Source organism: Telopea speciosissima, chromosome 7 (genome assembly GCF_018873765.1).
Source record: "Telopea speciosissima isolate NSW1024214 ecotype Mountain lineage chromosome 7, Tspe_v1, whole genome shotgun sequence".
NCBI classification, from domain to species: domain Eukaryota; kingdom Viridiplantae; phylum Streptophyta; class Magnoliopsida; order Proteales; family Proteaceae; genus Telopea; species Telopea speciosissima.
Genome location: NC_057922.1, coordinates 13,075,038 through 13,089,804, shown reverse-complemented (window position 1 = coordinate 13,089,804; position 14,767 = coordinate 13,075,038). Strand labels below are relative to the sequence as shown.

The 14,767-nt window shown below is 38.2% G+C and overlaps 1 protein-coding gene across 1 annotated transcript; it reads right to left on the bottom strand.

Moving 5' to 3' along the window:
* Positions 1 to 2,665: 2,665 nt before the first annotated feature.
* On the bottom strand, positions 2,666 to 3,405 carry LOC122667812 (transcription factor bHLH146). Its single transcript, XM_043864251.1, has one exon. It carries the CDS (start codon positions 3,388 to 3,390, stop codon positions 2,725 to 2,727), a length of 666 nt encoding a protein of 221 aa, XP_043720186.1. The 5' UTR covers positions 3,391 to 3,405; the 3' UTR covers positions 2,666 to 2,724.
* Between the last annotated feature and the right edge of the window lie 11,362 nt (positions 3,406 to 14,767).

The following is a 14,767-nucleotide window of genomic DNA, read 5'->3' as shown; positions in this document are numbered from 1 at the left end:
AAAGTCATTATCTCCATCTTTTAAAAGGCAAGCATGGAATGGTACTTGTGGATTTGTACTATATGAAGGTGTGAGGAATGAAATGTTTTATTTGGTGTAGTCTATCTAATTACTTGTCTGTCCTTTGGTATTTAATTAAAAAATATGTATTTCTTTCATGAATTTTCTTTATTGACAATGAAAATGGAAGATATTGCATCAATTCAGTCCTGAAATGAAAAACAGCACATAAACATGGCAGCCACCCCACCCTTGTTGCCAGTAGCTAGGAGTGAATAGTCATACTGAAGGTTGCCATTTCCACCCATTTCTCTTAGCCAATTCATATGCTACATCGATAATCCCTTTGCCGAGGTTGTGTTTGAAGGCTCTGTGTATCAAACCCAAATCTATTTCCTTAAAATAGATAACCACTCCTCACAGTAGAGAATTAGCTAGAAAACCATGAGAATGGCTGTTAGATTGTACCTGTGTCAGGTTATGTCAAGCTCTGTTAGATTGAGTATATGCTGTTTATGGAATTCTGAAACACTCCATATGCTGTTTATGGAGTGTTGAATCTGGCAAGCTTGCCACATCAGCAGGTTGTTACAAGTGTTTCAGAACATTACTATGTTCTCTTATTTTGTAACCATCCCTTCCAGTTGATGGTTAGAAGGGGAGGGTGGCTACATAAGGGCAAGGGGTCCTGGTCTGGGGTATTAGATTAGAGAAACAATAGTTCCCACCTTCAACAGTAATTTCCAGAAACAGTGAGGTTTGTTTCTCACCTAACATTTGCAGATGATTTTATTTTATTTTATTTGGTCATGTAATCTATCTTTGAGGAATTCTGTCATTTCCACCTTTGTAGGGGACAGCATCGGTCTTTTCACGCTGGGCTGTGTCTGGGCGCAGGTACACGCCCAGGCACAGCACTGGTTAGCGTTGTTTCTCCCTTGAGTATATCATTGGGGAGATGATTGTTGGAATAGGCAGCATGGAGAATCACAGCAATGAGGTGCAACGAAACAGTTTCATACACAGAAGGGTAGCAAGGTCATTTTATGTGAGGAAGAGAGAGAGAGGTGCTAGCGGAATTTTGATCCCCTTCCTTGCACGTAAACACCCCACCTCATCTCACACCGTTCATGGGATGTGGTTGGATGGTTGGTTACCTGCAGGGGAGGAAATTTGGACTCGTACTAGCATACCCTCCCTGGACAATAAAAAAAATATATATGTATTAGCTCGATCAAGTTTTAAAACAAAAACTGCTGCATGGGGTAACTATTCGCTTTTTCATTTCTCCAATTTATATGGTCATGTGTAGAAAAAAAAAATTACATGGTATTTGTACAATCCGAATCTTTCGGCAAAACTAAGAGACCTTTCACTATTATCAAAGGGAAAAGGCTGGGCATGCTAACGATATACCGTAAGCTAGCACCCTACGTGTCTCTCTCTTTCTGTCTTCCTCCCTTTGAGGGGTAAGGGAGTCATTTCAAAGGGTGAAAGAGAGAGATAGATACAAAGGGTGCTAGCTTACGGTATACCGCTAGCATACCCATCCCTCTCTATCAAATTAGAGATTTTTAAAATTTTTGATCAATCAAATAAAAGTAAAGTTCCACCCAACCAATGTAGCTATTAACTTTTACAAGATATTAATACTGCTAAATTTACTAGTGGAGAAAATTTATGTACAAATAACTTGTATTTATCAGGTACCTCTAAGGGTGTCCATTCATAGAGGTTCTACAGTAGTACTGATTCGAATATAGAAATGAAAGTAACCAATTAGTTCAGACAGTTTATAATACTATATTTTCTGCTATTAATTCTTGGTTTTTAAGTTAGTCTAATTTATAATACTTCTCCCTCTGCAGAATTTAAGACCAAAACTAAGGCGAAAATTATCATCTAAATCTTGTTACTGTAATTAATTTTTACTTTACTACATATTGTAATTAAGGGAAAAAGATCTCTACTTGGTGTTGTTTCCTATATCCTCTTACAAGGCACTGTGAGATGACACCTCTGCCCCTTGGGTAGATACCCAAACGTGCCCACCCATTAACCCTCATGTATTTATTGAGAGGGTTTTTTTTTTTTAGCGGAGTCAACCCTTAAAACTAATGGTCCAAGAACCAGAAATAAATAGGCCTACTCAATTGAATCAATATTTCAATCCAAACTCAAAGTCAAATTGATGTTTGACAAATTCGAGAATCCAGATTTGATTGTCGCCGCCAAAGAAAAATAAAACAGAATTGGTGAAGAAGAAATCTTGTTTTTTTTTTTGTATTGAAATTTTACTACTTATACTTTTTTTTTTTGTTCATTTTTGAATGTCTATTTATCATAATAATTTGGGGGAGGAGGGGTGTAAAACAAGATTTAGTCATAAGAAGATGTAGCACATATGGCTTTCGAATTACTAACTTCAAGAATCAATAGAATGAATAACGGCCAATCAGTCTTTGCACGTTAAAGATCGGCCTTTCCTGACGAGGGAATCAGCAAAACTGTTTATTTCCCTTGAATAACAATACAAAGTCGTACAACAACAAATAAGAAAAGACAAATGATAATCATTCTGCTTTCTTTCAATTATTTGCCTTCACTTAGCACCTCAAAAGGCCAGATTTACAGGAGTGATTTCAACATTTCCAGATCAATTTTAGCTGGCTTTACTCCTTGGTACAATCCTAATAATTCCACAGAAAGAAAGAAATTTCATCACTACATATCAACTAGAGATTGAAGAACACTCACCTGCAACTCAAGGCAAACAATGTAGCTCTCAACCTCTGAAAGCAACTCACATACTCCCATCTCATTTCCACCAGGCAAAAGCTTTCCAAGAGTTTTTAAACGACACTTCAACTTATCATCTTCTTCATCATCAACTTCTTTTACTGATCTCTTTGCTCTGTTTCTCCACTCTTCTCTTTTGGTCTTTTTTGAACTTTTGGAATTACCCCCACCATTTGGAATTAAAGACCTTATAAGGAGAGGTAATGGTGTAATACCATCTTTAATATTTTCTCCAATGATGATAGATCCGCCATTGTAGTACTTATAAGTTTGCAGAAGGCTAATGAAGTTTGGGAAGGTTGTAATTGGACTACTTTGAATCTCTTTTACGCCTTTTTCTTTCGAGAGCTTGTGTTTTAGGGCATGACTCCATCTAAAGCTTTCTGCAGAGAGTACAAGAGCCAAATCTACTTCAAACCTCACCATTTTCTCATGTTCTATATCTTCATTTACATCTGAAGATCTCTTCTTACTGAGTTTTGATAGTGCTGGCAACAAATAATTCACATATTTGTGAAAGAAAACAACACGTAGTACAGTATTGGGTTCAAATGAATAAACCCTCCTTCGCTTACTTGTTTCTCCTTCCATCATCTAAGCAATGGAGAGAGAGAGAGTTGCTTGTTACTGTTAGATAAGATTTCGTTTGGAGAAGGAAACTATAAACTGCTTTGAACGCGTACTCGCTGTCTTAAAAGGAAATATTTGTCTTCACACGATTGAAGCAAATTCACCTTCAAGATTCAACAAAGCACTAAAGAATTTAAATTAGAATTCTAGAGAAATTCTGATTGCAAGAGAGAGAGAGAGAACTAGAAATGTTCCATTGAATGGGTTTAGAGTTACTACCTTCTACTTCATCAGAGCATCACCTGGCAAGAGTTAGAGAGTATGTTGAAACACTCCTTAACATATGGAAGAGAGCCCATGAAATTATTGGACTATTGAAGAACTTGGAAATATATATATATATATATATTGTAATTGTTATTGTAATGAGAGAGAAAGAGAGAGAAACCCTAACCCTAGAACCAGTTTTGGAGTGTTGTGGAAATGAGCTTCTCAAAAGAGAGATTGGTGTGCAAAATTGGGTAAGTGTTTGGAGTAGCATGCACATGGGTCTCACATGGACCTTTGCTTTCCACAGACCTACCTAAAGATCATCCTTATTCAATTCCACCCATGTGCAGCACTAGGGAACAAGACATCAAACCCCACCATAAATGCCCTCAGCTCACATGACTCCAACTGAGAACCTTTTTCCCATTGCATGAGAAAGAAAGATTTGAGAACCCTAACTTCCTCTCCAGCTTGTACCTTTTTCCCCATTCAGTAAGATTCAAAAAACTAGCTCATTCACACTACCCTTTCCTTATTGCTTCCTACCAAGCTCCCTATTTTCAGCCAATCTCCACCTAAAAACCCTTAATCCTTTTTGTTATTAGGGTTTTTGCCCAATATGGTTCTTTGACCACTCATGCTTTTTAAGGCCAATGAGAGCACCCCACAACCCATTCCTTCATTTAATTTCTTATTCAAGTGGCCACATTATGTCCACGAGGTTCCCTGATACTAAGGTAGTACTACAGTACTACCATCTCTACCCCCTTCGATCTATATAAGTTAATTGTGGTAGACCCACAAAAATCCTTAATTTGAGGGGCAAGTGACCAAAAAAAAAAAATTGGAAAAGGTTCACTGAATACCCAAGCACCCTCCCTCCCTTCCTTTTTTTTTTTTCACATGAAATGACCTTGCTACCCTTTTATTATTTTTTTTGTTTGTATATGTGTGAATCACCTTCAATACTAAACCCTCCAGGAATCATGGCTATAACAGCTCCACTATATCCATTAACAAAGCAGCTTTAGGACCATTTCAATGTTTTGGTGTCATCTTAAGAATCTAGTCATACCTTTCACTGATTTTGTATTTTATGTAGCATACTAGAGAAAGTAAAAGAAGAGAAAAGTTCCATTTGTCATAGCATGAGGGTGTAAAGGTTTTCATTAACATATACTGGAATGATGTTGAGAGAAATCTTCGGTTGATGCTAATCCATGTGAGACTCAAAATGATGGTGTAGGCCATTGATGATCAGCGAAAATCTTCTTCTTCTTTAACCGAAACCTCGGTTCCACTAATTGGTTTTGGTTAACCAGTTTCGATTAAACGGTTCAGCAGAAGACCAGGCCCATGCAACCCTTGGCCAAAAAAATGACCCATAATTCTGGGCCCAATTGGGAATCTATGTTTGAAAAGCACGATCAAACATTTAGGCCCAAACTGCTTGATTTTAGAAACAAGTTAAATTATTTCACATAGTGTAGAAGAACCAATCGGAATTTTTCGGTTTATTATTTTGAAATGGCTTATTAGTTTTAATCGGTTCAAACAGTCGGTTTATTGGTTCAAAATTGAATCAAACCAATTATTTGGTCCATTTTCAAAACCAAATCGATTATCAATTGGTTTATTAATTATGGTTAAACAGTTCGATTCTAGCAAACAATTTTGGTTCTTTTTTTTTTTGTTGGGGGGGAGGGGAGAAGGTGGAGTTCAAGGATTTCGGTTCAAAATTCACACCCTTAGACAATTGAAGGCTTCCAAATCTTCGCTGGGCTATGAAACATAAAAAATGAAGGTGGCAAGCATTATTAACCTATAGGAGACCTGATCGTGTTTGCCGCAGCAAAAATAATTCAAAATTGTTGTTTTGGTTTAGTTCCCTAACTACCAATGAATTTGATTGAGAAGCTTTCCTTCATACAGGAGCTGAAGAAGTCTGGAAATTAATACTATCCTAGAAAACAGTGAACAACTCAGCATTTGAACTCAATCTAATCCACTAATCCCTCGTATAAAACTCAAGATGCTACAGTTATGTTGGAATATGAGTGTCTATAAGTTATCTGTAACTATGATGAGTTGGGGCTTCACAAATATACATGTCCATTGACCGCCCAGGACCTTGATTCTCCTCCTCACGTTCTATGAATTTGCGAAGCATCACATTGAGACACTGTGCCTCGATATTCTTGAGTCGTTCTATCACCTACAAATTTGTTGGCAGGCAAATAAGAGTGGTTAGCTTTTTTGGTTTCAACAACCAATAAAAGTATTGTGTGGTGTAAGAGGCATGAGAGTGGCTACCTCATATCCTTCCGTCATGTCTCAGGCGCAAGAGAATGCTCAACCCTCAAGCCAGATGTGCTTGCAGGTTCGGCCTCTACCTGTGCTGTGCATCCTACAGCCTGTGTGCATATCCCTATAACAGTCTATACAATAGCAAAAAGTTGAAGATTTAGACTGTTTAGCTACATACGAAATACATACCCATTATAGGAACTCATTCTCACATGCCCACTATTTTTTGAGGATGATTAAGCACACTGATTGTTGGATGGATGGAAAGCTCTCTAGATAAATCCATATGTCATGTGGCTTATCTCAAGCAAAATAATAACCAAAAGAAAATCTCGACCAAATGACTCACCATGTATATGTCTTTTTCCCATTGTTTGTTGGATGGTCCTTACTGTTCAAACAAGGTAGTGATTTGAAAAACATGTTCTGTAAATTTGGAACTTTCAGAGCTGCCACATGGTGATTATTGATAATTATTATAATTGACATGCCACCCTCAAGGCCCAACTATATATCATGTGAATGATTTAAGTTTAAAATGTAATGTACCTCAATCTCCAAGCCAATCCTAGCTGTGTGGGTGGGGCCTCCAGTTGTCTTATGCATCCAGAGGCCTGCATCTCTCTGTGATGACCTAGAAAAGAGCTGAATAATGGTTAAGACTTAAGACCACAAGAACTTTATCTTGTAATCCACACAACACACAAGAATTTACAATACCTCTATACACTCGTAACCACCAATCTCTTTGCACCTTTTCTCTCTATCTCAGATCTCTTCCTCACTCCATATTGACAAGCGAGGAATAACAGTTTTGGGTATCAACTCACCTAGTCCACCAACAACAGCGTGCTCATAGAAAAGGAGCTGCAAGAAAGCAAAGATGCCAGAAACATCTTGTTACGTGCGAAACGGAGATGAAATTTGGAAACTGAAATGTATTACCTGTAAAAACAGAAGGCAACCACCTACTGCACTTTGCTTCCCTTAGGACAACGTGGAGTTGTTTGGGGATTCTCAGTGTCAGGTGGGGATGCTTTCTTCCGGTATTTATTGTGGGAGAAAAATGATGGGCAGCCAAGGAGCTCAGATCTATCCCTGTGCGGAAGGGCATTAATATATACATGTGTGCCAAGAACTACCTTGAGCATGGAAGAACTATAATGGTAATGAAATTCTAAACAGGTAATTAACCGTTTGTGAGGAGATGGCATTGCTGGGGGCATCTTGCATCTGAGAAACTTGTTTGTTGTCCTTGCTTCTGCACTACACCATCTTATCTGCTATAAATCAACATCCAAATGGTACAGCATCAGTTCCACTTTGCTTACTGGCAATGCTTACTGATTTTATAATATATTTTCCAAAAAGATTTAGAGAGGGAGAGTGAACAACATAATTTTCAAACCACAAATCTTTCTCAAGGACAGAACATGCTCGATCAATACTTGAAAATAAGGAAGAAGTACTGAGCACAGGTCCCATAATCAATGGCAACTTTAATATAGGTCTTGATAAAGGTACTAAGCACAATATGATCCGACTGTAGGAGCTCTGAACAGCAGCAGTGTTTCATCTCATATAATATTGCTAATATGGATATTGAAAGGGAGGTGGAAGCTTATATCCATAATACATGGATGAGAAGGGGAAGAACATTCAACCACAAGCAGAAGAAACAACTCTACACGTGAAACTAGGGAGCAAGCACATGCATTCCACTTGTTGTCTGGTAATTGTGGATTCTAATATATTGATTGAGAAAACAATTAATACTGTTGCAGTTATCCGAAAAATTTCCATTTGATACTTTTAAGCAGAAGACAAATTAATATTTTGTAATATCCTGAAAGCACTTGGTTTGGGATGGCTGTGAGAGAAGAGAGACACATTTTGTAAAAGCAACCATATATGTAAAGAAGATTTTAAATGAATTAACATGTAATTGTAACAATGTTTTCAATATGACTAGTTTGTTGATTCTTTACAACCATCTTATTAGATGAATCTTTTTGCTGAATCCAAAGACCACTTAGGCTGCAAATATGAGGAGAACACTTCAGTGCTGTTCATCTATCTACACCAAGTTATACCTGAAAGGCTACATCCACTATTACAATCAATCTATCAACCAAACACGTCCAAAGCAGTGGCAACAAACAAAAAATCAGAAAAAAATAAAAACTAAAACCCTGACAATGACACAAACTTTGAAAACCCTTTGAAATTGCATAAATAAGTGGCAAACTCAGGCCCATTATGAGGAGCATACTTCAGTGCTGTTCATCTATCTACACCAACTTATACCTGAAAGGCTACATCAACTATTACAATCAATCTATCAACCAAACACGTTCAAAGCAGTGGCAACAAACAAAAAATCAGAAAAAAAAGTAAAAACTAAAACCCTGGCAATGACACAAACTCTGAAAACCTTTTGAAATTGCATAAATAAGTGGCAAACTCAGGCCCAATAAGGGCAGAACTGCTTTCTCTCCATATTGGTTGAGAGAGGGTTTTCTTGATATCTTGGTGGAAAGAGATTTGGCTACCGTTATTGCTTGGGTATCCTCTAACAAGGTCGGTTCATGAAATGGTTGATTTCTAGGCCAAGAAGGTGTTGAGAGACTTGTTTGTATCTCAGGTAATATTTTTTCCTTTATCAAAGTACCTTTCTGGCCTACATTTCAAAAAGAAAAGGAACAAAAGCACAATGGGATTGGCTCACAAAATCATCAATTGGAACTAAAATACTGCTTTGCAAAGTATGAATTGCATCACACATAAAACGAGTTTCTGACCTACATTTCAGATTCCGGAAAACCAAGTCCAAGGTTTAAAGCATTGGTATTGGGTAACGTATCGAAAGGTGATTTTAAGGGAGTATTGCATCGTACAGGAGGGGCACAAGATACACTAAATATACACAAAGAAATGCTTAGGATACATGTGAAATACGGTTTAAATCATATAACATTATAAATAAGTACAACAACTCTATCTTATCCCAACTAAATGGGGTCGGCTACATGGATCCTTACCCTCCAATCATCTCTATTCAAGGTCATACTTCATACAAGGCCTAAGCTATGCATTTCTTTCCTCACCACTTCTCCTAAGGTCATTTTAGGTCTGCCTCTAGCTCTTTTAGTTCCTTCAATCTGAATCAAATCATTCCTATATACTGGAGCATCCAAAGGCCTACATTGAACACGACCATGCAACCCCAAATGACTTTCTAATGTATCGAAGCTACTCCCAAATCAGCTCTAATATGATCATTCCTTACTTTATCCTCCTAGTCTTTGCCACTCATCCATCTTGACATCCTCATCTCTACTACACTAAGTTTATCTATATGATCCTTCTTAACTGCCCAACATTCCGCACCATACATTATAGCTGATCATACGACTATCCTATAAAATTTTCCTTTAAGTTTTAAAGGAATACGCCGATCACACAATACTCCGGAAGCACCTCTCCATTTCATCCATCCTATTTTAACTCTCTGTGAAACATCATTCTCTATATCGCCTTCTTTATTTATGAATGAGCCCAGATACCTAAAATAATCACTTTGCAGAATCTCTCTCTCATCAACTTTTACTACCTCATTATCCGTCCTAGTGTAACCAAACTTACACACCATATCCTCTGTCTTTGTTCTACTTATCTTAAAACCTTTTGATTCCAAGGTTGATCTCCAAAACTCCAACTTAGCGTTAATCCATGCTTTTGTCTTATACACCAAAACAATATTAGCAGCAAAAAGCATACACCAAAAAACCTCATCTTGAATGTCTTTGGTTAAATCATCCATGGTAAGCTCAAACAAATAAGGGCTTAAGCTGATCCTTGATGTAACCCAATTGTAATTGGGAATTCACTACCTTGGGCCCCCACAGTTCTTACACCTGTCACCGTACCATCATACATATCTTTAATTATGTCCACATATTTACTTGAAACACTTCTCTACTCTGGTGCTTGCCAAATTAACTCTCTAGGGACTCTGTCATAAGCTTTTTCTAAGTCAATAAAGACCATATGGAGATCCTTCTTGCAATCTCTAAATCTTTCCATGAGTCTCCTAAGTAAGTAAATAGCTTTTGTTGTGGATCTTCCTGGCATAAAACCAAATTGGTTCTCCGTAATAGTAGTTTCTTGTCTCAGGTGGATTTCAATAACCCTCTCCCATAATTTTAAAGTATTACTCACTAGTTTTATGCCTCTATAGTTATTGCAGCTCTGAATATCACCTTTATTTTTGTAAATCGGGATCACAATGCTTCTACTCTATTCATCTGACATTTTCCTTGTGCTCATAATTTTATTAAACAGCTGGTTAGCCAAGATAGACCACAGATTCCAAAGTTCTTCCACAATTTTATTCTCAATGTGGTTCTTCGATCCAATTCTTTGTTAAAAGTTAAATCCAGAAATTGTAGCAGCTGATTTTCAAACCTTGTGTCCATTTTCTACTGAATATACTTTCTTTTTTAGGTCCTGTCTTATATATAGGGCGAAGGTAACTTATGCTGCAGCTGCCTTTTCATTTAGACGCTGCTATCATGAGCATTGTCGCTACTTCCAAAATTTTGGGTCATGTCACTGCATCCAAGTATTGCTCACTTAAAGAATTGGTAAGCATGATGCTACCTGCTATTCTCATATGCATTAACCTAGAAAGTTTACGAGGAGAGTATTACTGATTCTAGCTAACTTTCTGATAACTTTAAAGTACATGAGATCTGAATCGACACAAATTCCTTAAATTCTCTTCAAATTCACATTCCTGAAAACTGATCCACCAGTGGAATTATATCTAAAATTATAATGTACATTACACAAAAGAGGGGGCTTCTCTATTTATGCTTACACAGAAACGAAGAGCTAAGAAAAAAATAAAAAAGAAACCCAATAAATTGTTTGTGCTGAAACTGAAAAAAGTATATTATATTATGATAATTGATACTGAAGAATTCCCACCCACCCCTTCTGAACAGCTGTTGGCCTAAGAATAAGAGGAACATATTAGAATTGTTAAAAACGCACATCTTTGAAATCTTGCCATGATTTTAAAGGGGAAAAAGAAAAGAAACAAGAATTCCCATCAACACTTCAATAGCAAACTGAGAAGCAGCTGCATTTTACAACTACGTCAATAATCAGAATTTGGGTTCCTCTCAATTGTTCCCTGAATAAAGAGGTGCAAAATTCCACCTGGAGACTCCAAGGAAAAATCGAAAAGGAGATACTGAATTATATTAATCTGATATCTTTGAACATGTTCCAGACTTCCAGAGGGAAGAGGATCCGATAAATGAAAAATAAGAACAAAATCAACGATTATGAACGAAATGAAGTATAATGAAGAGAGAGGGAGAGAGAGTGAGAGGCACTACTCGAAATTGCTGAGCGTCTGAACTCTGAAGACTCTGAACCGTCGCAGTCGAGATTGATTTGAAACTAAAACCCAGCGACATCAGCTGCTGCTGATAAATCTTCACTGCTCGTCCATTTCATTCCCAGGATTACTGATTTGTTTGGCAATTACACAGATACCTGGATTTCACACCAGTAAGTGGCTACTGAGGAACGGACACAGCTGGGCTGTTTTTCTTCAGAAACAGAAAGCCGAACGGGAACGGAATCGGTCAGAGAGGATTCCGAATCGAATCGGCCTGAATCGGTTCAGGAATCTAAGCTATTTTAATGGTGCAAATCGAATCGGTTCAATCGTGAATAGGCCCATGAATTGGTCCGATTCAAGATGGATTACAAGGAAAATGATTAGGAATCGGCCGATTTGGACCTGATTCCAATCCAAGAAGCACGATTATGAACGATGGAATCGGGATCAGTGTCTAACCAATTCCGATCTAAATCGGTTAGTTCAACCATCTGATTTCCGATTTTTTAAACCATGCCTAGGATTGAGAATGGGAACAGTCTCTAGTCTCCTAATAAACGAAGCACCTGCCTTGAGTTGGACAAAGGTAAGGGTGTCGAGCTCAAACCAAAATCAAATCGGACTGTTTACATCAGAACCACGTAACTTTGTTTAATAAATGGTTCAATTTTGATTTAGCAGTGAGAGTGTTTAGTTAAATGGTTCGGTTTTGATTTAACAATCAGAGCGTTTAGTTAAATGGTTCAATGGTTGTGCCCAATGGAGAGATTGGGAAGGAGAGGGCAGGAGTCATTTCCATAAAGGGTGGGAGAGAGACAGACTCAAGCTGGGCACAACACGTTAGTGCCAACATGCCCAGTCCTTACACAATTTTGATTTATGGGAAAAGGTTGAGAATGCCAATGATGTACCCTGAGCTAGGATTAATATCCTCTCCAATTCCCTACAGCTCGGCAGTGCTAGTGTGGATGCTCGACATGTGGCAGCTCGGACATCCACCGGTCTGAGCTCAACATAGTCAATGAGTTTGGACCGTTGGATGTCCAAGCTGGCATGTGTCAGACATCCATACTAGCACTGACGCACTACCGAGCTATAGGGAATTGGGGTGGATAATTTCCCCCCTGAGCTAATGCCTGTTATGCCTATCTCTCTTCCTCCCTTTGAAATGACCTTTACCCCCTTTACCCCTTTTGTATGATACCCATCCCACACCCCCAATTATATCACCCTCTAGTTTATTCTTTCTTGACTCCATCTTCACATTGATGTTTCACCCCAAAAAAAAAAAAAAAATTCCTCACATTGATGAAATTGTTTATATTTTTTTTAATAGTAAGAGATCATTGCTTGGTCGTGTAGCCTTTGAATCAGTGGGAGGGTTAATGAGAGTGCGCAGGGTATCAACACGGATGGGATTTTTTATTTCAGAAGTGGCTAGGTACTTGGCCAGTAATTCCACATCCCATGTCTAGGTACAAGAGTCACATGACCAAACAACTTTTTTTTCCCTTAAAAAAAGGAATATCATTCAATAGTTAAAAAGATGGAGTTGATTTTTATTGGATTCCTACCAAAAATTTTTTTTTTTATTGGATGCGAAAAAGGGACAAAAATCCTATGCAGTGCACCAAACTAGGGGGTGTACTACGGTGCAATCTTGCAAGCTCGACGAGTGGACACGGCGACATCCAATGCCACAAGCTCGATTGCACTTCTTTTTTGTTCTCTGGTGAAATGATCAAACCCCCTGTTTTGGCCGAGCTGGAGGAGAACCAGGTCCTTCTATCACACACTTTTCCGGGTCTATTCAATCGCTTAATAATGAATCAATGTTCTCATACAGATCTTACGCGTGTAATCTGTCTACGTAATCTATCGTAAACTGGGGTCCATCTAAGACTGGAACTTAGTTAGTAAGTTTGCGTATAATATGCATATTATACATGTATCCAAACGTTTAATTCAAAAAAACATATTTTACCGTATATTTTCATATATATGGTAAAATATTCGCTTTTTAAGTGCACCCGTATTATACACGTTTTTTTGCTAAATGTCAGCAAAGTATGTATTGAAAGTAATGTAGAAAAAGATAAAGTTTACACTAGGACACTAACATTCACTGCTCCCTATGGGATTACAAAAATCTGTAATGTGGCCACCCCATAGCTTCCCAGGTGACCAGATTCGAAATCAAATTCAGAGTTGTACTCGAAGTCCATGATGATTTGGAAATAGCAGCATGATTTGCTAGTGCATCAGCAGGCCCATTTCTTTCTCTGAAACAATGTGTTACTCGCCATTGTATGGTGTTTAGGTAGTCTATTGTAGCCCACCATGCCTGGAGAAATTTTCCTGGAGGGTTAGAAGTAAGTATTGCTGAAACTACTGAAGCTGAATCGCTTTCCACCCACAAGTTCTTAATCTCTAGTTTCTTAGCCTCTTTGATGCCAATAAAAAGGCCTCGATCTCCGCATAATAGTTTGTTCTAATCCCTTGAAAGGTGGCAAAGCTTTTGATCACTGCTCCAAGATGATTTCTAAAAATCCCTCCTGACCCTGATGGTCCTGGGTTTCCCAGTGATGATCCATCTATATTTAACTTACACCAACCCACTGGAGGCTCCTTCTACTTCATTTCAATAATTCTTTTGGGGTGAGGTTGAGCTATTGTAGCACACACTGTCCGTGCTAAAACCAACTCATGAATGGACTTAATGTGGATGCCACTAATGCGAGTGCATTCTGAAACATCTCTTAAGCATTTCATCACAACATGTTTAGGGGATCGAATTAAGCCCTCATACCTTCGCCTATTTCTTTCCAACCAGATTTGGCAACATGTGACTGATATAAAGGCTTTCCAGATATCTGGTAGCAAAACTACCTTAGACTTCCTTCTCCACCATGAGAAAAACAACTCAATAGAAGGGAAACCACCCCATCTTTCATTGAACAGAGATAAAATTTCACTCCATACTTGTTGTGAAAATCTGCAGTTTATAAAGATGTGCAACCCTGACTCAGATTCAGAGTGACATAGATCACATCTAGACACTAATGGAACTGATCGCCGGCTCACTCTATCATCCATTGGGAGAGCATTATGCAGCAGACGCCAACCAAAAATAGATATACGGGGGTGCAATTGCCTGCGCCATATATCCCTAGTCCAAGCTAGTGGTTCAACCTTCTTTCTTATCTTTTCCCACGCTGAATTCACTGTAAATTGTCCACTCCTTAAGTTCGCCCACAGCCTGATATCACTTCTATTTGATTTAGTGATTCCCTGCTCCTGAATGCTTGTTAAAATATATTGAAATGCTGGGCAACCCACCTGTGGAAAGTTTAAAGTTTCCCCTTCTAAGAAATCTGCAACCGTGGTTGTTAATCCTCTTGGAAT